The following is a 21,646-nucleotide window of genomic DNA, read 5'->3' as shown; positions in this document are numbered from 1 at the left end:
TTCCCGCGGGACGCTGTTCGGTTTATTCCAGAGTGGGTGCCCATGGGGGGAGCGGTGAGGGTGGCCAAGGGCTCCAGGTGACAGGGTGCCCAGGGACGGCCGCAGCGTGTGCAGGGCCCTACCAGGCCAGAGTCTCCTGCCAGTGGGGCAGCTCAGCCTCCCACCCCCGCCTGAGGTGGCTGAGAAAGTCACTGGTGTAACAGTTTCCGTAACTCGCAGGGCTCCGTGATGGGCATTGAGCAGGCTTGGTCCTCACACACGTAGGCTGTAGCTCGGTCTTCCAGCCGCCGCAGGGTACTGAGGAAGGGCAGCTGGCGGGACAGGAAGCTGGAGGGGTCCCCGTTGGCCAGGATAAGCACCTGTGGGAGCAGCAGTGGAGATGGTCCCCGGGGGACTCTGGGACACGGGCGGGGCCACGTGGCTTTTGGCTCCAGAGAAGGGGATGGTGGAGAGGTGCAGAGGGGTGGGGGCCCAGGCAGGGGAGTTGGAGGCCAGGGCTGGGCTCACAGACTCTAACCTTGTTAGGGATGTAGACAGAGTGGACACAGTGCAACAGAGCCTTGGTGTCCTTGGCCTGGGGGTCTCCACAGATCACGATCTGAACAGAAGGGTAACTCCAGGGTCAGGTGCAGGGAACTGGCCCAGACCCCAGGAGTTCCCCCACCCTCCTGCCATGCTGCACTGTAGCCCTAGGAAGGAACACAGACCAGCTGCCGGGAGGTTGCCTGGAGGTGCACACACACACCCGGGAACACACAAAGCGACGGGATCCTACACAGCGGCAGAGATATGAGCACAGGGAGATGCAGCTGGGGCACAGACCCCAGCGCACACACATGCGCAGAGGTATGCGGGCACACACATGCGAATATAAGCAGGAAACCTGAACACGGGGCATGCGTGTGCAGACAGGCAAACGCAAACCGGTAAGCACTCCCCAGCGCACGCTCAGTGGGCCTGGGCACACACACAGTCACATGCCCACAGGGCCACACGCACCTAGATGTGCACACGCAGCAGTAAGGCAAATAGGGACCTGCACGCAGATAAGCACAGACCTGCACATACGCTGGCAGAGCCAACGACACAGACACATGGAGACCTGCAGAGAAACACTTCGCCAGCCACAGGGACCTATACCTAGCCCCTGCATTCCCCCTCCCTGCGCCGAGAGCCCCAGTAACAGGCTGTGCCAGAGCCCTGGCTCCCCATATGCGTGTGCACTCAGGTACCTCGGCTGCGTAGAGCGGTCCTATGGATGTCCCCACGGAGACACCTGCACACACACTCCCAGATGGCCACACACTCCTAGACCTGAGCTCTGGAGGACAGCTCCAGGAGCCCCACCCTACGTCCCCATCCCCCACTGCAGCTCCAGAGCCCCCTCCCACCCAGGGTCCCAGCACAAGTGCCCTCACCCACCCCCCCCCCACACACACATACCTGCTTGAGGGTCTGCTGATGGGCCGAGAGGGCGCAGACCATCTCGGGCAATGCCACAGGGACACGGCGCATGCGCTCAGAGAAGGCGGTCAGCAGGCACACACACTTGTCCATCCAGTCTTTGTGCCCCGTAAAGCCATGCAGCCGAAGCAGGTTGTGGGCCGACACGGAGTTGGCACTGGGCTCCGCGCCGTCCTGGTCTGCACGGGGGGGCAGCAGGGTGGGGGCGGTGAGGGAGGGTTACTGGATCCCAAGACCCTGCCCCTGGGACTGTGGCCATGGTGGTGGGGGATGGGAAGGCCACCAGCAACGCTTGCTGAGCTTTCGCTCTCTCAGCCATTTGCTCCAGGGTGAACTTTAGGTCCCCCAGCTCCCCCATCTCACTGTGGACTCCTCAATCCAGCTGCTCGAGCCAGAGAGACATCGTCCTCGCCCCTCCCCACCCTCCACTTCTAATCCACCCAGAGTCCACTGGGTCTGCGGCCAGAAGGGACCTAAATCCCACTGCTTCTCCATATATCATACTTCCAGCTTGTCCGTGGCCAGCCCTCGTCGGGACTGAATGCCACTAACGGCCTCCTAACTGGTCACCCAGGTCCCCCTGCTCCCTTCTGAAGGTCCCTTGTGCACAGTCAGAATGATATTCCTAGACCTAACTGGACCAGATCACAACCTACTTAAAACCCTTCAGAGATTTCCACTCCTTGCCACGCCTATAAGACCCTGCGGGGATCTAGCTTTGCCCACATGGACAAGGCCGCTCTGCTGGCCTTGGCCCCATCCTCTGTCCTCCATCCTCCAGGCTTCTCCCAACCCTTGGCTCAAGGATGCCTGTCCCAGGTTTGATCGGACCTCCCCCTAGCTGAGCTGGGCCTCACTGTCATTCTCTCCCCGGTTCCTTTCACTCCTTTGGCTACCATTTACAAAGCACCTGCTATGTACCAAGCCGACATTAGACTTTGGGGCTGCGGAAGGAAAAGGAAAATTCTTGCTCCTGAGGTGCTCACGTTGGAGCTGGAGGAGAGAGACCATGAACAGACCAGATGTGTCTGGTGATGGGGAGTCGTACTAAAGCAGAAGGGGCCTGGGCGCCTACCTCCCGATGGCACTCATGTTGTAACTACGCATCCATCCCCGCACTCTTGTGTTAGTCCTTACTATCATCTGTTACCGCATTTCCCCTGCTATGCTGTATTTCGTGAGGGTGAGCCTTGTGTGCTATGTGAATCCAGGCCCGCCGGTTACTGCTACCCAGTGTGTTCTACCGAATGGCTAAATCCATCTCTATATCCACCCCTTAAGATAGTACCGACGTGAGCTCTGTCTCACATATTAAGAAACTTGAGGGTCTGGAATATAATGAGAACAGCTGCAAGTCAGCTGGTTAGTAAGTGGTGGCAATGTGAACCCACGCCGACTCTTTACCACCACATTTCACTTATGCCTCCTCCTCCAGGGAAAACCAAGCCCTAATGGGGTTTATGCCAGCTCCACCCCCACCACTGACCGTCCTTCAGACGCAGGGGCAGACCGGCCCCCAACTCGGCCTCACTGCAGAAGTAGCCGCCGCCTCGGGAGTCCCAGAAAAGCCTGTCTTGCGTGTCCTGCAGCCGCAAAGCCCACTCAAGCCAGGAGCTCTCCTGCGAGGCCTCGTACAGGTCCAGTAGGCCCCGCACTACGAAGGCGTAGTCCTCTAGGAAACCCCAGCAGGGCGGGTTGCTGGGGGGACAGGCATTAGGGAAGGGGCTGGAGTCAGGCCCTGGGAGAGAGCATCTTTCCCAGAGGAGGCCGTTTGCCAGGACCCTCATAATCTCCCTCCGCAGTGGGTGCCTTTAGCCCATTTCCCGGGTGAGTAACTGGATCCAGGAAAGTTCAGAGCTCACAGCGAGCAGACGGCAGAGCTGGGATTGGAGCCTGCCAAGGGGTAGGGAGAGGGGCAGAGATAGGCCTGGGATGCCCAGGGAGACAAGCCTTCCCAGGCTGCCCCACCCCTGACCTGTGCTCCACGGTTCCCCCGGAGCCCGCATAGCATGTCCTCATCAGGCGGCCGCTGGCCACGTCAAACATATGCCTCTTCAGGAACTTGGCGCCATTGATGGCATAGGTGATCAGCTTCTCCAGGCCCAGGACAGCCCCAGTCACAGCGTAGCCAGACACCATCAGTCCTGGAGGGAGGAGACACTGCTGGTCGTGAGAAGCTAGCCAGGCCCTTCCAGGTATGTCTGCCCCAACCCCCACCCCCAAAGACCTAACACCTTTCTGGAGCAATGGGGTGAATGGGTAAGAGCTCTTGCTCCCTGCGCATGACCTGGGGTGGGTTACTTAAGCTGTTCAAGCCTCAGTTGGCTCATCTGTAAATTGGGGGGTGATAAACCGGTTAAAGGGAGAATTGGTATCTAGCAGGTTCCTGACATTTACAAGGGGCTTCTCGAAGCGTAAATCTGTAAGCGGGAATAGGGTGTCAGGCCCGGCCACCTCACCGTTCCAGGCTGCCAGCATCTTGCTGTCTAGGTGTGGCTTTGGCCGATGTTTCCGGGCCTGGAAGAGCTTCTCCAGCCCCGTGTTGAGCAAGGTCCGGACGGCATCCACGTCCAGGCCAAAGCGGGCAGCGGTCAGTTCCAGAGAATACCGGACAGTCAGCACGTTCTGGCCCTGCAGCTCCCCCTTGGGGTCCTGAGGAAAACAGCCCCTGTGAGAGGGAGCCCCCTCCCCTGCCGGGGATCCTCGGGATCCCTCCCCTCTCCCCAAGCATCCTCACCTGACTCGGGCTGATATTGCCGGCCTCTGTGAGCCCGTAGTGCTTCATGAGCAACTGGCCCGAGGTCAGAGGTTCAGTGGCCCCTAGCACAGGCTCAGGAAGGAGCTGCTGGACCTCTTTGACCGTCCACACATAGAAAGCACCCTCTTTGGGCCGCATGCCCCGTTCTGGGGGTGAGTCTGCGTCCTCTGCGCTGTAGAAACCTCCAGACTGGGGGAGAGGAGAGTTGGCCGGCCCAAGTGTTGAGGGCAGCGGAGGCCCCAAGCCCTCCCGCAGTCAGGCCTGCCTGCCTCAGTGGACACTCACCCGATGACTCAGGCTTCGAGCCACGTACTGCAAGATGCCTTTGGCGACATCGGAGTAGAACTCGTCACCGGAGATCTGAGGCGGGAGGAAGGAGACTGTAAACAGAGGTCTCTGGGGTGGCCTGGGTACAGAGAGGGCAGTCAGCGTTCTCCCAGGAGGGTGGGGAGGAAGATTGGGCATATGGGAGGGAGTTAGGGCTGAAGTTAAGCAGGGGCCACAGGTCCCCAAAAAAACCCTGGAGAGGCAGCCAGAGGTAGGTGGACAGCCTAAATCTCTGCCCTGGGCTGGATTCAGGGGTCACCTGGAAGGCCTGCGTATAGGCCACCGCGAGCTGTGCCTGGTCATACAGCATCTTCTCAAAGTGGGGGATGTGCCACTGGCGGTCCGTGGAGTAGCGGTGGAAACCCTGTGCCAGGCAAGACGTGGGGTGGAGGCCAACCCCAGCCTCTGCCTCCCACTCCTCTGTCTCCAGCTGCCCCCTTGAGGGAATGCCCAGTCCCTCTCACCTGTCCCACATGGTCTCGGATGCCCCCATTAGCCATCATTTTCAGGGTGTGCAAGGCCATTTGTTGGGCCCGAGAGCCATCCTGGGTTAGTCGATGGCTGAGCCAGTATGAGAACAGGAAGTTCAGGATCACTGTGGGTACCAAGAGTGCTTGGGTGAGAGCATGGGGGACACCGGGGCGGGGGGGGGGCAGAGGAATGATCTGGGAGATCGGGAGGCCTTTGGCCAGGCTGGGCTTAGGGATTCACTCAACAAGCTGTCTCCCCAGGACACTGTGGGGGTTTGAAGTTCAATGGTCAACATGGAGGATGGAACTTCGTTACCCAGGTCAGTATCACGGGGCTGCCGCTCAGACCAGAAGTTAGGTTTCACTGGAGAGCTCCTGGCAGGCGGGGGTGGGGGGTGGGGGGTAGGAGCTCACTGGTCAGTCAGGAAAGCAGGCGGTTAATGACGCAGCCAGGGGTCAGAAGAGATGGGCCGGACGGGCATCAGAGGGCTGGGATGGGGGTGGGGCAGGCATGGAGAGGCACGGACCCGGCGTGGGGAACTTGGGGGCCTCTGCAAAGCCACCATACTCCTCATCATAGCCCTCATCCAGCTGCTGGAAGCAGCGGCTGTTCATGGTGGCGGCGGAGGGGGGCACCTGCCGGTCACCCATGCTGATCTCCGAGCGGGCCAGCAGGGCTGTGGTGACACGCTGGCTGTTCTCCAGCAGAGTGTTCTTGTTCTGTTTCCACTGTGGAAGGCAGGGGTGGGCCTGGAGGTCAGCATACACACCCGCCCACAGTCCCCACCCCACCCCCAGTTCCCTGGCGGGCACACCCACCTGCTCCCGTATCCTCAGCAATACTGTGCGGAAGCCAACGCGGGTCAAGCCATCCTCAGGGGGAAAATAGGTGCCCCCCACAAAGGGCTGGAGGTTGGGAGTCAACCACACATTCATGGGCCAGCCCCCGCCACTGCTGGTGGCCTGGCAGAGAGAGGGTGAGCATGAAGGGAGCGGCCCCCTGTGCACGGAAAGCCCCCGGCCCGGTAAACAGGAAGAGAGCTTACTTGCACGAAGGTCATATACACCTTGTCCACATCCGGCCGCTCCTCGCGGTCAACTTTGACACTGACAAAGTCCTCATTGAGCAGGCGGCCAATCTCCTCATTCTGGAAGGATTCCTCCTCCATCATGTGGCACCAGTGGCAAGTGGAGTACCCCACTGGAATGGGGCCATGGTGGGCAGGGAGGGGTACCAGTGTCTGGTTGGAGGTTTCCTGGGAGGTCCCAGGCCCAGAGGACCCTTCCTCTACCCACTACTGCTCCTTTCCTGCCATCCCAGGGAAGTGGCTACCTTACCTGAAAGGAAGATTGGCTTATTTTCTTTCCTGGCTTTGTCGAAGGCTTCCTGTCCCCAGGGGTACCTAGGCCCGGCAGGGTTGAGCATCACTCACTAGCCCCAGGATAGGGGGGTGCAGGGGGGGCTGAGAGCCCAGCTGCCCCCCCCCAGGGGACAGGGCATCAGGAGTGGTTCTCACCAGTCCACAGGGTTGTAAGCATGTTGCAGGAGGTACGGTGACTTCTCATTGATCAGGCGGTTGGGAACCTTCTGGAGTGTGGATGGGGAGAAGCTGGTCCGGCTTCCCTTCCCTCCAACAGGCATGGGCACTGTATTGCTGACCGTCACACTTCGGTCCTTGTCCCGGGAGGAGCTACCCCTGACATGGGCAGGTGGGTTAAGTGAGGGGTTTCTACCGACACGCCCCACTCCAGGGCCTACCCCAGAGGCCCATACCACCCACCCTGCCCTCTGTTCCCTCTCCCGGAACCTCTGGCTCCCAGGCCAATCCACCTTTCTGAACCACGGGGGAGACCGTGGCCTTTGTGCTCCCCCTTGTGTTTTTGGGGGGGTGAAGAAAGGTGGCTCATTGGGGGCTCTCTGCCAGGTTAGTCTCCCCCAACCTCTCGGACCTGGCGATGGGAAGGATGATGACTGTGAGGTCAGGGTGAGTCACAATGGGTAGAATGGTCCTTCAGTCTCCATTCTCCACGACCCACCCCTCACAACCCCCTCCCCCAACAGGGCCCCTCCCCATGATGGCCGCTCTGAGGGTATTTCTCTGGCAGGCCTGGGTTGGTGATCTGGGCAGGAGGCTGCCTGGGGTTGGTGGCTAGACAGGGCAAGAAGTGGATCTGGGACTGGACCGGGTGAGGTGCAACAGGAGGAACAATCAACACTGGGGGCCTTCTCACTCAACATCCACTCCCTGGGCACTTCTATGAGAGCAGACCCACAGGTGGTCCAGGGAGTCAGAAACTGGCTCAGACCTCTGGGGGCTTAGCCTGGGAGCCTGGCGCCACAGGGCAGATCTAAATGACAGGCCCTGCAGCCATAAGGACTGTGACAGATTAGCCCAGGGTGATGCGGCTGAGGATCCTTGGCCCAGCGCTGGGGTTCGAGGAAGGCTTCCTGGAGGTGGTGTCATGAGAGAGTCCCGGGAGAGCTAGCCCTGCAGCAGGAAGGGACCCGGAGAGGGGAGAAGGAGGGCCTTATTGCCTGGGCCCCATTGCGGGAACAGACTGGCGTGGGGAGGAGGTAGGAGGGGTGGCTGGGCAGGCACTGAGGACCAGTGCAGTGAGGACCCATCCTGGGGCCCTTGGGCGCAGGACCCGCTGCAGTAGCCCACTCACCCACTGGTACCTGCGGCTCAAGGCGAGGCCCCACCCGGCGCGGGGCAGCAGAAAGCCGCGGCCCAGTTAGGCCCGTGGGCCCAGCATAGCTGCTAGCGGCCGAGGCCGGGACGCTGCGGACCAGGAGGGAGGCCCGCAGGCTGCTAGGGGCGGGCCACGGCACCCTCCAAGCCGCCGGCGGGTCTTCACCGAGACTCCGGCCGCCCCGTGGCTGGTCTCCGCGCGCCGCCCGGTGGCTGAGCGTGGGATGGCAGCCAGGGCAGCCCGGGCTCGGGAGGACGCGGGTCTGTGCACAAAACAGGGCGGACTCCGCTAGACCCAAACCAGCTGCTACCCGCGCCACCCCCTTCCCCCGCCCCGCCCCGGAGGATCACTCTCATGGGAGGAACGTGGAGGGTTGTGAGGATGTCAGAGCCTGGGATGCCAGAGCCTCAGGTCGTTTTGTCCAACCGTTGCCATTTACAAATGAGAAATGCGTGAGCAGAAGGCATGGCTTATCCAAACCCATCTGGCCATTGAGCTTGGGTTCTGCGGCTCCATCCCAAGGTCCTGTGCAAATCCCACCCACTCCAAGAAGGCTTCCCTGAATAATGATGAGCCAACGCCGTGTCCTATCATGTACTTAACACACTTGTCTCATTTGCTACATTCAGCCAATATTTATTGAGTGCCTACTGCCTGCCAGGCACTCTGCTTAGGTACAGTGGTGGGTGGAGAGAGACCAGGCTCCTGCCCCTGTGTTGCTCAGTCTGTTGAAGGCGACAGAAGTGTATCTGACAGCCACACACATGAATGCACAACCACCCACTGTGAGAAGTGCCATGACTAAGTTTAACAAGGAGCCTGGTCGGTGGGAGAGGCGAGGCAGGAGAGGCTTCCCTGAGGAAATCACACTTGTGTAGCAGTTGTGGAAGAACAAGAGGCTGGGGTCTGGAGAGGGCTGTGCTGGGGGAATGCTGGGGAAGCAGGAAGAATGGATGTGCAAAGGCCCTGTGGCATAGTTGTGAGTCAGGGCTGAGGAACTGGGGAAGGCAGGCATGGCTGCAGGGCAGAGAGCAAAGCGAAGAGAGATGGGAGAGATGATGTGAGTTCGGAGGAGGCCAAGCACCAGGTCCTGGAGGGATTCAAGAACTGTGAGTTAGACATTTTGGTTGTTGATGAGAGAAGAAAGATAGTGAAGGACCCTGATCAGAGGAGTGGCCCTACACTCCTTGGAAAGGCCCCTCTGGCTTCCTGGTGGAGAACGGACTGAAAAGGGGCACGAGTGGAAACAAGATTGATTAGGAGGCCCTGGCAGGACCCAGCAGAGGGGGTGGAGGTCTGCACGTGGAGGCAGAGGTTGTGAGAAGAGTCTGGAGGCCTGTAGAGGAGACATCCTCGGCATTGGCAATGAGGGAGAGGGAGGTTCCAAGACTGGTTTGCAGAGCAGGGCTTACCCTGAGGGGTGAGGCCATTTGCTGAGGAGGGGGCACAGAGAGGCTCAGGTGGGGGTTCATGAGGTCAGTTTTGGGGAGGTTTGGTTGGAGGTGCCCTTGAGATGCACATGTGGAGAGAACGTGGTGAGGAGAGGTTGGTCGGAGGAATTGGGGGCTTCAGTGTGCAGACAGGGCAGGCATGGAAGGGCCCATCCAGGGAGCAGCACAAGGAGAGAAGCAGGCACAGGTCCGGGCTCAGGGAACTCAGGGGTGCACCCATGGAACACAGAACCACCAGAGGGTCCGGGGAACACCAGGAGAGGGTGGAGTCCCAAAGGCAACAGGACAGAGTTGCAAGGAGGAAGGGTCCTCATGGTTGGATTCTGGGATAGCCAGTTGGGATGGGACAGAAAAAAGGTCTACTGGCTTCAGCAATGTGGGCCACTGGGTGGGCCTGACAAAACTGTTCTAGTGAGGGGGAGCTGGCCATAGAAGCCGACTGGAGTGGGTCAGGAGAAGGGGAAAGGAAGGGGACATAGAGAGGTAGCATGGGCACTTGATATGACGGGAGAGTCGGAAAGACTTTCAAGATGGATGAAGTTAAGTACAGCAAATATCAAGGGGAAGGATTTGGTTGAGAGAAGGCAATTGACAAGAAGGAAAGCAGAGATCTCTGAGAAGGTTGGGGCGGGGAGAGGTTAGTAGGAAGGGGGTCTGGTGGGTGCTCCCTGGAAGGAATGAGATTAAGATCAGAGAACAGGAAGCCTGTGAAAGAATTGAGGGTGATGCCAAAGCCAAAAGAGTGAACATGGGTAAGGTAGCTGAGAGGTCAAGGTCATCCTCCTAAATAATGGAGTCACGCAGGGTTAAACAAGATCTGGGTGAGATGGTGAGCCAAGACTGAAGCATGGTAAGAATGAGGTGGAGCCCAGCCCTGGGCAGGCGGGATTGCCCAGTGCCTCCAGCCTCCAGGAAGGAAGGCTCTGACAGGAAGCAAATGGTCCAGAAGTAGCTATAGCTACAGGGAGCAAGGCTACAAATCTCTTCTTGTGGGGGTCAGGTAGCACCCCTTGGGAGTCCTCAGGAAAGTCCACAAGGGAGAGCCAGAGTAGAAGAGGAGAGCCCAGATAGGGGAGGGGTGACGGGTTAAGTCAGCGACCGAGAAGGATAGAGATCTTGCAGGTGTGTGTGGCAGAAGCCGGTTGGGGGCACTGCCTGGCGAGACCAGGAATGAGGGGTATGACAGGCTCATTGCCCACGGGTAGTCTCTGAAGAAGGTGGGCCCTGGGCCAATGGACACTGGCCTGGGAGGAGCCACACAGCAACCTCATAAGGAAAGAACTCTTGTTCCCGTTTGACAAGTAAGGAAATGGAGGCACAGTGTCATAGAGAGGTTAAGTAATTTACTCAAGGTCAGGGAGCATAACCACTTATTACAAAGTGATTATTATTGTTAAGTGCAAATCTTGGAGCAGAGTTTTGAACTCTGTTGGTCTGACTCCTCTAAGCAGGTGCTCTTGTCCATCCTGCCTGTAACAGTCACAGCCTCCCTCCCAACAAAGCAAAAAACAAAAACAAAAACAAAAAAGTAGCTCCTTTCTCCAGTCCCCCTTCCACTTAAGAAAGTGAGCAGCATTCTAGCCCCCCGCCCTCCACTTCGGTGATTCTGGTCTATGGAAGGCTGTTTTGCCTCAGTGACCCAAAAAGGGAGTGGCAGCTGGTAGCAGGGCCAGATCCTGAGCACTGAGGACAAGTCAGTGTCAGGTGGTTCAGTGGTGGGAAAGCACTGAGGAGAAAGAAGGTGGATGACCATGGTGGCCTCCGGACGAGGTACCAGGCCCTGCCCCCTCTTCCCTTGGTTTCTCAAACCTCCTTACATAAACCCCTGGGAGGGGCCATGCTCTCCGGCAGGGCTGGGATTGAATTTCTTGCCCTAATGTAGGAAGATGGGAGAGGGTAGAGCCAGATTTAAGGTGACTCAGTAAAACACCAGGGCTCCAGTACCGGGGCTGTCTCCCCACTGAGTTCTGAGCTCCTGGAGGCCGCTTTGCAATTCTTGGATCCCTCCCAGGTGAGCCCGGCACTTTGTTCACAACAGGTCAATATTTGCAAATGAAACCTGGGGCCCAACCTGGGAGCTCAGGGCTGTGGAGCCAGAGGGTCTGAATCCCAGCCCCAAATCCTTGCTAGCTTTGTGACTTTGAGCATGCCGCTTAACCTCTCTGAGCCTGTTTCCTCCTGTATAAAATGAGAGCAAGACCAAGGGCTATGCACTTGGTTTAATGCTCTGCTGCCCCCGTTTTGAAATTCTTAGTTTGGAACTAGGGCCCCGCCTCTTCATTTTTGCACCGGGCCCCACAAATGATGTAGCCAGTCTTGAGTGGGAATAGCATTATCTACCTCAGACGCCTGTTGTAAGGATTAAATTAAATAATCTGTCTAAAGTGCTTAGCACAGAACAAGTGCGTAAAGAATGGGAACACCTGCCTATTGTTCCCTGCCATGAGATCATCCCCAGTACCGATCTGTGGTAAATGAATGAAACGAGAGCATGAGTGAGAGCCTGGGGAGCATCTGGAAGCGAAGGTGCCAGGCTGTGGGGGTTGTACGGAAAGTGGGAGCATTTTTGCGCCCCACACTGCGGAGCACTCGTTTCTACGGCAGCCGGAGATTCGCGCTGTGGTCCTGACCCAGCCGCCACGCCTCGCAAAAAGTCCACCGGGTGGGATTTGAGGAAACGGGCTCCTGTCTTCACCATGCGGGCGTGCTTTTGGCCCCGGGAAGTCTTCAGTGTCCGTCCCCCGGAGCGGCGGAGGGGCTGCGGAGGCCGGGACGATGCGCCTGCGCTGGCTGCGGGGCGGAGTCTCAGCCGTTCCGGGCTTCCTGGGGCGGGTCCTGGGGCTAGAGCCCCGCCCCGCCCCGCTCCGCCCCGCCCCCACGGCGGGTGGAGGGCGGCTCGCGCGCCTGCGTCGCGGAGGCGGGGGTGGGGCGGGGCTGCGCTCAGAGGAAGGGGTTGGTGCCGGCCTGCGGGGGCAGCTGGAGCGGCCCGGCGGAACCCGACGTAGGCAGCAGTGGCTGCGGCAGGCTCGTGGGCGGCGGCGTGAAGGCGCCCGCCTGCGGGAAGACGCTCACCGAGGCGGGGAGGGTCACGCCGGCCGGCACGCTGCTGAGCGGGAGGGGCAGGGAGGCGCTGTAGGTCATGGAGCCCAAGGGCGCGCCAACCGGCCCGCTGGCCGCCAAGCCCAGCGCCGGCGATCCGGTGCGCATCTGGTTCAGGGTCGGCCTCCCCTGCTCGCCCGCACCGAAGGGGTTGGTGGGGGATGGAGCGCTGAGACCTGCGGAATGAGAGTGGGTGGGGAGCTTGGGGCTCACGAGGGGACACAGCCCTAAATGCGGGTGTGGGTGGGGTGGCAGAGAGGCAAGATCTGGAATCTCAGAAATAGGGAAGAAGAGTAAGATTTTTAGGGCAGGGGCCGGGCTCTGAGAAAAGTGATGGAGAGAGCAGGGGGGCCCCCAGTGTTGAGACCCTGGCGGGGACAAGGGGTGTCCTACCTGTCAGGAAGGGGTTTCGGGTCTTTGCAGCCTGGGGCGCCTTGACTAATGAATCAAGGTTGACCAAAGAGGAGGCTGAAGGGCCCAGGAAAGACTCTGGAGTCCGGCATGCTCGGGCCTCCTGGCTGGGCTGGGTTAGCGTCTCCCCCAGTACAGCCAGGTCAAAGGCATCTGGTTCCTTGGTGCCATTTTGCTTGGAACTGGGGATGGGGTCTCCAAACAGGTCCAGCTCTGGAACAGAGATGATAGAACTCATTGGTAGGGAGAGAGAATGGTCACTCTGTGGTAAGGAGAGGACAGCGGTCATTTGTGAGTGGCCGCCTCATTCCCCAGAGCTGTATCATCCCCTGCCTCCTGCTTACCCACGGGACTGCCAGGCTTCCCAGAGGGCAGGGCCTGGGCACACTCTGGCCCCTCCTTGGTCTCTGTGGATACTGGAGGTTTGGCAAATGGGTCAAAGGGTGAGGTACCACCTAGAGCTGGCCAAGGAGGAAGAGGGAGAGGAGGTGGGTTGACAAAAAAGACAGGCACTGGTCCGACCCCTTTCAGGCAAGCAGCCCTCTTAACACGGACAGGATGTGCTGTCCCTTGGCACTGGAGGGAGGGGACCCAGAAGTCCTCCAGCCCCTCCCCCACACCCTCTGGCCCTCTGCTTACCAGGTGCACTGGAGATCTCCACTGAGGTCCCCCAAGGGTCAGCCCCAGTGTTGGGGAGTTTGTGTTGGGGGGAGTTCTGTGCCCAGAGGTCGGTGGAAGGGGGTCTGGCGGGCAACACTGGGGTCCGGCCCCAGGGCTCAGAGGAGGAGAGCATAGGGGGCAAGTCCCAGGGCTGGCTTCTGGACAGGGTGCTTCCTGAGGGAACAGGAGACCAGGGGTCTGCAGAAGGCCCCCAGGAGGAGCCACTGGGCTCTGTGTTCGGCCTGAGACCTAAAATAGGAACAGCACAGACATGACCTTAGGGCCACCTTTATACCCAGTCCAGGGCCCTTCCCAGTTACCCAGACTGAGTTGGGAGGCTAAGGGTCTCATCTCACAAATGAGATGCTGACTCAGGACTGACCCAGCAAGCTGGAGGCCCCTGTTGACCAAGTTATGCCAGAAGCCTGGACTCCCAGGGACGGGCAGTTCAGGCCACCTTCCCAGTCAGGGATGGGCTGGGGCCGGAAAGCCAGGGTGACCAGTGGAAATGAGAGAACATCTCTGAGTTTTCCATGAGGTGGGCTCTTCAGACGTGCTCTCCCACCCCTCACTACAACCCCACGTCCCAGAGAAACCTGAGGCTCAGAGGGGTGAGTGACTTGCCAATGGTCCTCGGCTATGGGGAGGAGGTGCCAGCAAATGGCTGGAAAGGAAGGGTCTTTCTGGGGTCAGCCTGGGAACGTCTTGCAGCCCTGCATGCCCACCTGGGATGTCCCATGGGTCAGCGGAGCAGTGGGTGGAGGGCGGGGCCGGGGTGGGTGCGAAGATGTCTGCCAAGTCCAGGATGGAGGACTGTGGAGTGGGAGAGGCAGCCGTGGCTCAGAAGTGGGTGAGACCAGAGGAAGGGCAGTCCCTGGCCTGTCTCCCTCGGTCCAGCTCATTCTTTCCTTTATTCATTTCACAAACATCTACTAATGATCCCTCATCTCTGTACAGTGTTTTGCAGTTTATGAAATGTTTCCTCATCCATTTAGTGCCTGATTTTCGTAACAACCCTGTGCAGTAGGTTGTGCGGGTAGTGGTGTGCCCATTTTACAAATGCGCCAGCTGAGGCCCAGAGAGTGGAGATGCTTTGCATGAAGTCACACAGCTGGGGAGAGGAAGAACTGGGATAAACCCAGGCCTGTCTGACCGCTTCCTCAGTTGTCCTGATCCTCAGTCCGTTGGTGGTAAAGACAGGTTTTATGACCAGTCTGCCTTCCTAGGTCAGAAACTAGCCACCATGAACATGGGCAGAAAGGGGACAGACACACCCTAGGGTTAGCATCCTCTGCTTTGGAGGGTGGCTTTGTTCCCAGCAGCTACCCACTCCCCCGTTCTTGGACAGTATGTGTATAAGCCCAAGATACTGTCCGTACCACGTGCCTGCGCGCCCACCCCTGCCCCAGGTGCATCCACAGCATCACATATTCCTAGAACGCCAGAGATTGAGCTGTCCAACAAAAAGGGGAAACTGAGGCTATAACAGTGATGTGCCCCAAGTCAGAGTGGCAGCAAATCCAGAATCCAGGGTCCTCAGATCAGGATTCTTTGTATCCCACTTTGCTGTCTGCTCAGTCATCAGCCCGCGAGGTCTGGGACTGGGGACCACTGCACCCCTCCACTCCCGGTTTCATTCAATAAATGCCTAAACAGTGCTTACCATCTATGAAGTGCAGTTCTAAACTCTACAAATACCAACTCAGTTCATGTCGCAGGCTCAGTCAGCCCAGGCACAGCAGCCTCTCCCTACCTGGCTGGTTTTCAGCTTCTCCTCCTCCTTTCTCTCTTCTCTCTCCGGCTCTTTGTCTTGCCAATGGCAGACCAGGGCCCCAGCACCATTGGCCACAGGGGAGTCCTCTCCCCGCCAGGACCTCACCTCCTGCAGAAGGCAAGAGGAGTGAGGACAGCATGGGCAGCCCAGGCTAGATTTGAGGGGATTGGAGCTGGCGTTGAGAAGAGTGCAGTGAGAGAGAGGTTAGGCATAGCAGGACCACTGGGTGAAGTGGGAGAAGCCCGGTTAGTGCCTGTGTAGCACCTGCACCAGCACCAGCACCTAGTTCTACACCAGGCCCTGCACCTGCACCTAGTTCTACACCAGCCCCTGCACCTGCACCTGCACCTACAACAGCCCCTGCACTTGCACCTGCTCCTACACCAGCACAGGAGGCTTGGCCCGCTACCTTCTCATGCTCCTGCCGGCTCAGACGCAGAGCCAGCTGCAGCTGTAGATCCTCATCCCTGTGGGATGCTGGGGGGACCGGCTGTGAGGGAGGAAGAGAGGGGTGAACAGGGCCCAGTGCTCCCACTCCGAGGTGGGAGGGCAACATAGCCCAACAGGGAGAAGGGCATGGAGAGAGAAGGCCCACCCGGGGTGGAGGTGAGAGGCCCATTCCCAGGCAGCAAAGGTGGGTGTGGCCTTCTCCCTGCCTGGATCTGCAACCAGTTTCAAAATCCAGAAGATTGATCCTTTTCTTCTGGGTTCTCTGAGTGCCCCCACAAAAACCCTGCCATGGGAGGTCCAGCTGCCTGCCCAGTCTACCTAGATCCACAGAGGTGACGGCAGAGAGGATGATATTGGGGGGTGTCCCTGTCCCCCCAAAAGGACAGCTGGTGCCACGGGTTGTGGGGCCAGTTTATCTCTGTGCCCACTCACTGCTTCCCTTCCGTGGAGCCACAGCAGACCCAGGAGACACACAAGTACCCTCAACCCAGTAGGCACTCATGGCCCTTTCTAGGCCCCACCAGAGGGGACGGGAGGCAGGGAGGCAGTCCCTGCCAGAACAGTCGCAGGGACAAGGACAGGCCTATGCTGTCCTTGGGAGTCGGGCCAGGATCTTGGGACCCAGAGTGAAGGAGCCTAGGAGTCAAGGGTGTGGGCCTTTGGGGTACCCTTCCTTGCTCCCCCTCATCCACCCTCCATGCCAACCCCAGCCCGGCTGTGGGGCCTCCCAGGCTACCCCAGTGGCCTCACCTTCTCAGCCTCCTCCCGGCTCATGGCCAAGGCCAGCTGCAGCTGCAGCTCCTCTTCTCCTGACGTCTGGGGCCGGGCCTGCTCCAAGTCCGAGGTATAGCGGGGGGATGAGGAGGAGGCTGCAACGACCACACCGGTGACTTCTGTGACCACAGAGGTGCCCATGCCCTCCCTTCCCCCTCCCCACCAGGAAGCTAAGACTCAGAGAGAGAAACTAACGACTGGCCATTGAGGGCTCCAGGGGGTCAGGCGGCATGCCTGGTGCTTTGCGTAAGGTTTGCCAGTCTATCCCATCAGAGACTCCTGTCCCTACTTTACAGATGTGCCAATAGCTCAGGGTGGCCTGGCTGGGGTCCTGAGGTAAGGCTCAAAACCAGGTCCCCTCCTCCAGCTCCTGCACTCTTCCAGTGGGGGGAGGGGTCCCATCCTGCCTGGGGTCCAGTGAGGGGGGAGGGTTCAAGGTGCCAGTCAGTCAAGGCCACGCCGTCAAGAGTCCAGAACGGCTCTGCAGCCACCCCTGTTTTCAAGGACAGTGCCCTTGAGCAAGGGGTCACGAGGAATGCCCCTGATGGAGCGCCCAGTGCTATGTGTCTGGGCTCAACGCCAAGGGCATTCCTGGGCTTGGTCTCGCTTGATTCTCACATCCAACAACTGGAGAAGATAAGATTTTCCCTAATTCAGATGAGGAAGCAGAGATTCAGAGAGGCAGCCCTCTAGATCACTCAGCTGGAAAAGGCACAGAATAAGGCACGTACCAGACCACGGAGCCTGGGCTGCGGCCACCACTCCTCCTGGGCAGCTCCCAGACCAGCAGTTAGGATCCCGCTGTGCGGTAATTTGCAGGTCACCTGCTGTGCCAGGCGCCTGCCTTCCCTGGCTCCATTCCCCATCTCCCTGAATGCTGGTGACAGTCCTTAGAACCTGCGCCACCCCCCAGCCCCAGCCCTGGGGCTCACTCACAGTTGTAGGAGGATGGGGAACCGCGAGAGCGCCCGAGGCCCAGCTGCCCGCTGCCGATGCCCGTGCCCTCCAGTGCCATGCGCTCCTTGGTCTTGAGGGCGTGGGTCCGCTCCTGCCGGAGGCGCTCCTCGTCCTTGAGCAAGGCCATCACCTGCTTGACCTTCTCACGCACGTTGACGCCCTGGTCCTTGCCGTCCCGGTCGATGTACTGGAAGTCCTTGAGCGTCTGGATGGTGTAGAGGTTCTCGCGGCACTGGTGGGCCACCCGCTCAGAGCCCGTCTTGAGCAGGTAGTCCAGCAGCGTCAGCGCCTTGTACACGTGCCGCCAGTTCTTGCCGCTGTCGTTGAGCCGCCGCCACAGCATGCCCATGACCTCTGCGAAGGCCACTGTGTTGAAGGTCAGGTCGGCGATCTCGGACATGAGCGAGCTGGGCGGGCCCCACGGGTCATTGCTGGTGGCCTCGCGCACCTTGATCTCTGCCTCCGAGTAGTTGTGCACGATGTTCTTGACCTGGCGCCGCAGTGCGGAGGTCGTCATGGCTGGGGACTTGGAGATGGGCGGCCCCCGCCCCAGCCGGAGGTGAAGGGCCGAGGGCCACCGTCTCGAGGTCACGGTCTCCAGAGATGTGCCGCCGTGCTCTCAGCAGGGCGACTGCATCCTTGGGTTCCACATGGGTCTGACCAAGAGAGAGACAGAACTCAGGGGTGATGGGCCCTCCCCGACAGCCACTCAGCCATGGACCGAAGGCCTGGCCAGGGGTCTCCACGGCCAGGAGCCCCCCTCTGGCAGGCATTTATTTTTACATTTTTAATTTTACATATTATTCAGCAGGCACTTCTAGTTTCGTGTGCTCATTGCTGGTCACAGTCACACCACAAAGATGAGATTATTACCTCTATTCACAGACAGGGAAGTGAGGTTCACAGAGCTACCCCGGGCAGCACATGTTTCTCCCCTACCCAGCCCTTGCCCTTTGCAAAAGACATGAAAGTCACCCCCAGGAATGCCTGCCTGCTCTGCTCCTGCTGGGCTATGGCTTCCATGTCTGCCAGGAGTTAGCTTAGGACCTACCCTTTCCAGCTCCTTCACCCCTACTCTCGCCATTTCTCATAGCATAAGTCTGTGCACCTTAATTCATTCAACACCTAGTTCCTGGGGCCTTCTCTGAGCCTGACACTGAGCCAGACCCAGAGCACAAGTCCTGGACCCCACACATCAAGCTTCAGGGGCACAGACATCTCGGTGGAGCATGGGCATGCCCAGGAGTACCCAAGCTAGGAAAATCAGAGGGGACTTCCCAGTGGAGGTGACAGCTGGAGGTCTGAAGGGAAGGGGAAGCGGCAGGGTGAGGAAGGATAGCTCCCAGGGGATACTTGAGCTGGGCCAGAAGCCCAGAGAAGAGTCTGGGGCAGGAAGTGGGCCCTGGCCTCTCAAAGAGACCTAGTCACTGCCACCCCTGTAGTACACAGGAGAGCACTGAGGTCAGGGAGGGGACATGGACTGCCTACAGCGGTGTATAAGCTGGGCAGAGCTGGGACCAACACCTAGGTCTCTAGAGACAAATGTGATACTTATTGACAGTGTTACTGGTTTTGTAATTAATTCATCTGATTGCTTTATTGTCTCAATTCCATCTCAGCCAGGATGTAAGCTCCCTGAAGGCAAGGCTTGGTCTGAGCGCCCCAAACCTGAGGTCCTGGGTGCGTGGCAGACCCCTGATTCCCCAGCTGAGTGGGAAACAGGGTCAGCCTGCTACCCTCCCACCCCCCAACTTCAGGACCAGGCCATCTGGGGAAACCAAACTCAGGCTCAAGACAGAAAAAGGCTTTCCCGGGGCCCTACCAGAAACCCAAACCAGAATCCCCCTGCCACAGCTGTTTCTCTCATATGGGTACACACACACACACACACACACACACACACACACACATCTACACACAGGCTGGACCCACAGAGTGTCCACACCACCTGTGACCCCCCACCAATATCACCACCCATGGAGACTGCTCCTCTCCAGTCTACCCAGGGAGTCAGAGGCTGCCTGTCCTGGCCACCGCACCCCCCCAACTGGACTTCCCCTCCACCCAGCCTGGCTAGCCTTGGGCTCAGGTCAAACCAGCCAGCAGGCCTTGGCTGCCTTCTTCAGGGCCCAGGTGCCTGGGAGAGCTTGGGCCCGTTGGAGGGGATCCCGTAGGACACCAGGCGGATGGAATGCTGGCTAAAAGCCTGCCTACCTTCTGTCTGCTGTCTGTCCGTCCAGCCTGGCAGGCCTTCTGTGGGGATGCCACGGCCAACGCTTGTTTAAGTCCTGCCCTCCCCCTCACTAGTGACTCAGACCCATCCTTCCCTCCCCAACCGGTGGGCTGGAGGGTGGCAAGAGGCAAGAAGAAATAATTGTGCCCCACAGCCCGCCCTGAGTGCACGCCCCTCCCAGGGCTGGCCACAGAAACCAGCTCAACCAGTCTGACATCCTGACTCTACCAGCAGCCCTACCAGAGCCTGGCTTCCCCTGCCCTCCAGCCGAGCCTGGGGTACTGGGAGGGGCCCTCAGCATGGACCCTGTAGCCCTGCCTGGACTCTCCAAGAAGCGGGGGATGGTGGAGCCATCTCAGCACACCTTTGCTGGAGCTGCGGGGGGGGAGGGATCAGAAGTCCCAGGAAGGTGCCTGGGCTTCCCTCCCCTAAAGTTAAAAGGAACAAGGTGGGGAGGAAAAGGGGGGCAGGGTGAGGCCCAGGGAGCATGGAAAGGAGCGGGGAGGAAGGGAAGGAACACGGGAGGGAGCAGCTGGGAGCCCTGCCAGCGGTGTTACAAGCCCAGGGTTTTATCGAACACAATATGCCCAGAAATAAAAGGGAGTGAAACAGAAACCCAGCAGCCAGTGGCGGCAGCGGCAGGCCTGGGCAGGCGGGTATGGAATTACTGCAGTGACCTTGAGCCAGACCCTGTCAGGTGGAAGGAAGGACACTGAGAAGGCAGAGCCTGAGAGGCTCATTCAGACATGGGGTGGGGGTGGCCTCCCCTCCCCAGAGGCAGGAGGGTAGGGGGCAGAGTGGGGAGGGTTACACTGCAGGGTGGGGACAAGTCACGGGGTACAAGTCTCTGCTCTCTGCTTTATAGAGGGTGCCAAAGAGAACTTTACAGAGGAGAGGGGGTTCTTTTCTAGGACTGGGGAAAGTGTCAGGGCAGGAAGTAGAGGGCATCCCTGGAGCCGGGATTGAGGGAGAAGGAAAGAGCTTAGATATGTTGAGTCACGTGCAAGAGTTTGGCCAAAGTGTGAGTGTGCCCCACCAGCCCGGAGCGCCTCCCATCCTCCGCTAAGGCAGCCCCAGCCCCTGCCCTGCATCAGGTCAAAGTGGAGGGGGGAGGGGATGGGAGTGAGAAACTCTTGCCAGTGGACGGACAGGTGTGTGAGCTAGAGCTCTAAGCTTAAGTCAGCCCTGAAGTGGCTGTGTCCTGGGACCCTGGAATGGGTAGGGGGCTGCCTCAGGGGCTGAGGAGGAGGGGCGGGCGGAGGGGAATGGGAGTACACCAGGGAATGCCACCAAAGATGCTGGCCCCAGGGTAGGGAGCCAGTCCTTGAGTCCTGCTTCCTGGGGGCTGCAGGGAGGGAGGGAGGGGCAGCAGGCAGGGGCAGCAGGCAGGAAGCATCCAGGATCCTCTGTGGCCCTGTCCTCCTCACCCCTCCGCCTGGGACCTGGGAGGGAGACTAAGTCCCAAGCCTTCCATGAGAGGCACCGCGGCTGCCTGGGAGGGGCCGTCTTACCTCTGGTGCAGGCTCCCTTGGCCCCAGCCCTGGGACCGTGAGCAGCCTCTGCAGTGACCTTCCGACCCGTTCGGCAGGGAGACAGCACAGCCTCGGGAGCGTCCCCAGAGCCATCCACCATGGACCCGCGTCCTGGAGATGCCCACCCTCTCCCAGGAGGCGCAGACCCCTTGGAAGGGTGGCGGCAGGGTCCCCAGAACGAGCTGCGGTTCTGCCTCTTGCCTGCTGGTGTTTTAGCCGCCCGGCCAGCAGGCAGCACTCCGAGGAAAGTTGCTCAGCTGGCCTGGCAGGTCTGTCTCAGCAGTAACAGGACACAGGAGGAAGCGCTGGGCTTGTTAACCCTTTCCTGCTGGCTGGGCAGGCAGCACCTTTGGGGGTGGGAGGCCTGCCAGCTGGCTGTCCCTGGGAGGCACAGATCCAGAGTCGGGCTGGTAGCCCACTCCCACCCTGCAGCAAGTTAACCCTTCCCCTGCCTCAAAAGGAAATTGGGTGGGGGGCGCCGGTCTCCAACACCCGTCCTAATCCTACTCATCTCCCTGGGGCCAGGAAGACCCAGGGGAGGGCTGGCCCTTTGGTGCATTTGTTTTTTGTGGGCTCCCTCTGGTCCCCTCAG

At 59.5% G+C, this 21,646-nt stretch overlaps 2 protein-coding genes across 3 annotated transcripts; both read right to left on the bottom strand.

Annotated features, from left to right (window-relative positions):
- Positions 1-6,997, bottom strand: SPATA20 (spermatogenesis associated 20). The gene is made up of 16 exons (XM_059148542.1): positions 6,851-6,997; positions 6,537-6,716; positions 6,358-6,422; positions 6,066-6,220; positions 5,839-5,982; positions 5,547-5,748; positions 5,014-5,144; positions 4,809-4,913; positions 4,508-4,582; positions 4,202-4,411; positions 3,924-4,116; positions 3,440-3,608; positions 2,951-3,162; positions 1,444-1,643; positions 518-598; positions 1-359 (listed from the first exon to the last, which is right to left on the bottom strand). The coding sequence occupies exons 1-16, from the start codon at positions 6,925-6,927 to the stop codon at positions 189-191; spliced, it is 2,370 nt and encodes a 789-aa protein (XP_059004525.1). The 5' UTR covers positions 6,928-6,997; the 3' UTR covers positions 1-188.
- Positions 6,998-11,965: 4,968 nt separating this feature from the next.
- EPN3 (epsin 3) lies at positions 11,966-21,315 on the bottom strand. 2 transcript variants are annotated; one of them, XM_059148105.1, is made up of 10 exons: positions 21,034-21,314; positions 17,269-17,945; positions 16,309-16,427; positions 15,518-15,598; positions 15,088-15,216; positions 14,060-14,147; positions 13,314-13,583; positions 13,019-13,135; positions 12,657-12,887; positions 11,966-12,439 (listed from the first exon to the last, which is right to left on the bottom strand). In XM_059148105.1, the coding sequence occupies exons 2-10, from the start codon at positions 17,804-17,806 to the stop codon at positions 12,105-12,107; spliced, it is 1,908 nt and encodes a 635-aa protein (XP_059004088.1). In that variant the 5' UTR covers positions 17,807-17,945; positions 21,034-21,314; the 3' UTR covers positions 11,966-12,104. The 2 variants fall into 2 exon arrangements, with proteins under 2 accessions (XP_059004088.1, XP_059004089.1); XM_059148106.1 differs by lacking the exon at positions 15,518-15,598 and having other exon boundaries at positions 21,034-21,315.
- Between the last annotated feature and the right edge of the window lie 331 nt (positions 21,316-21,646).

This window comes from Mustela lutreola, chromosome 15, assembly GCF_030435805.1.
Source record: "Mustela lutreola isolate mMusLut2 chromosome 15, mMusLut2.pri, whole genome shotgun sequence".
Taxonomy (NCBI): domain Eukaryota; kingdom Metazoa; phylum Chordata; class Mammalia; order Carnivora; family Mustelidae; genus Mustela; species Mustela lutreola.
The sequence above is the reverse complement of the archived record's forward strand: the minus strand, read 5'-3'. Positions and strand labels throughout refer to the sequence as shown.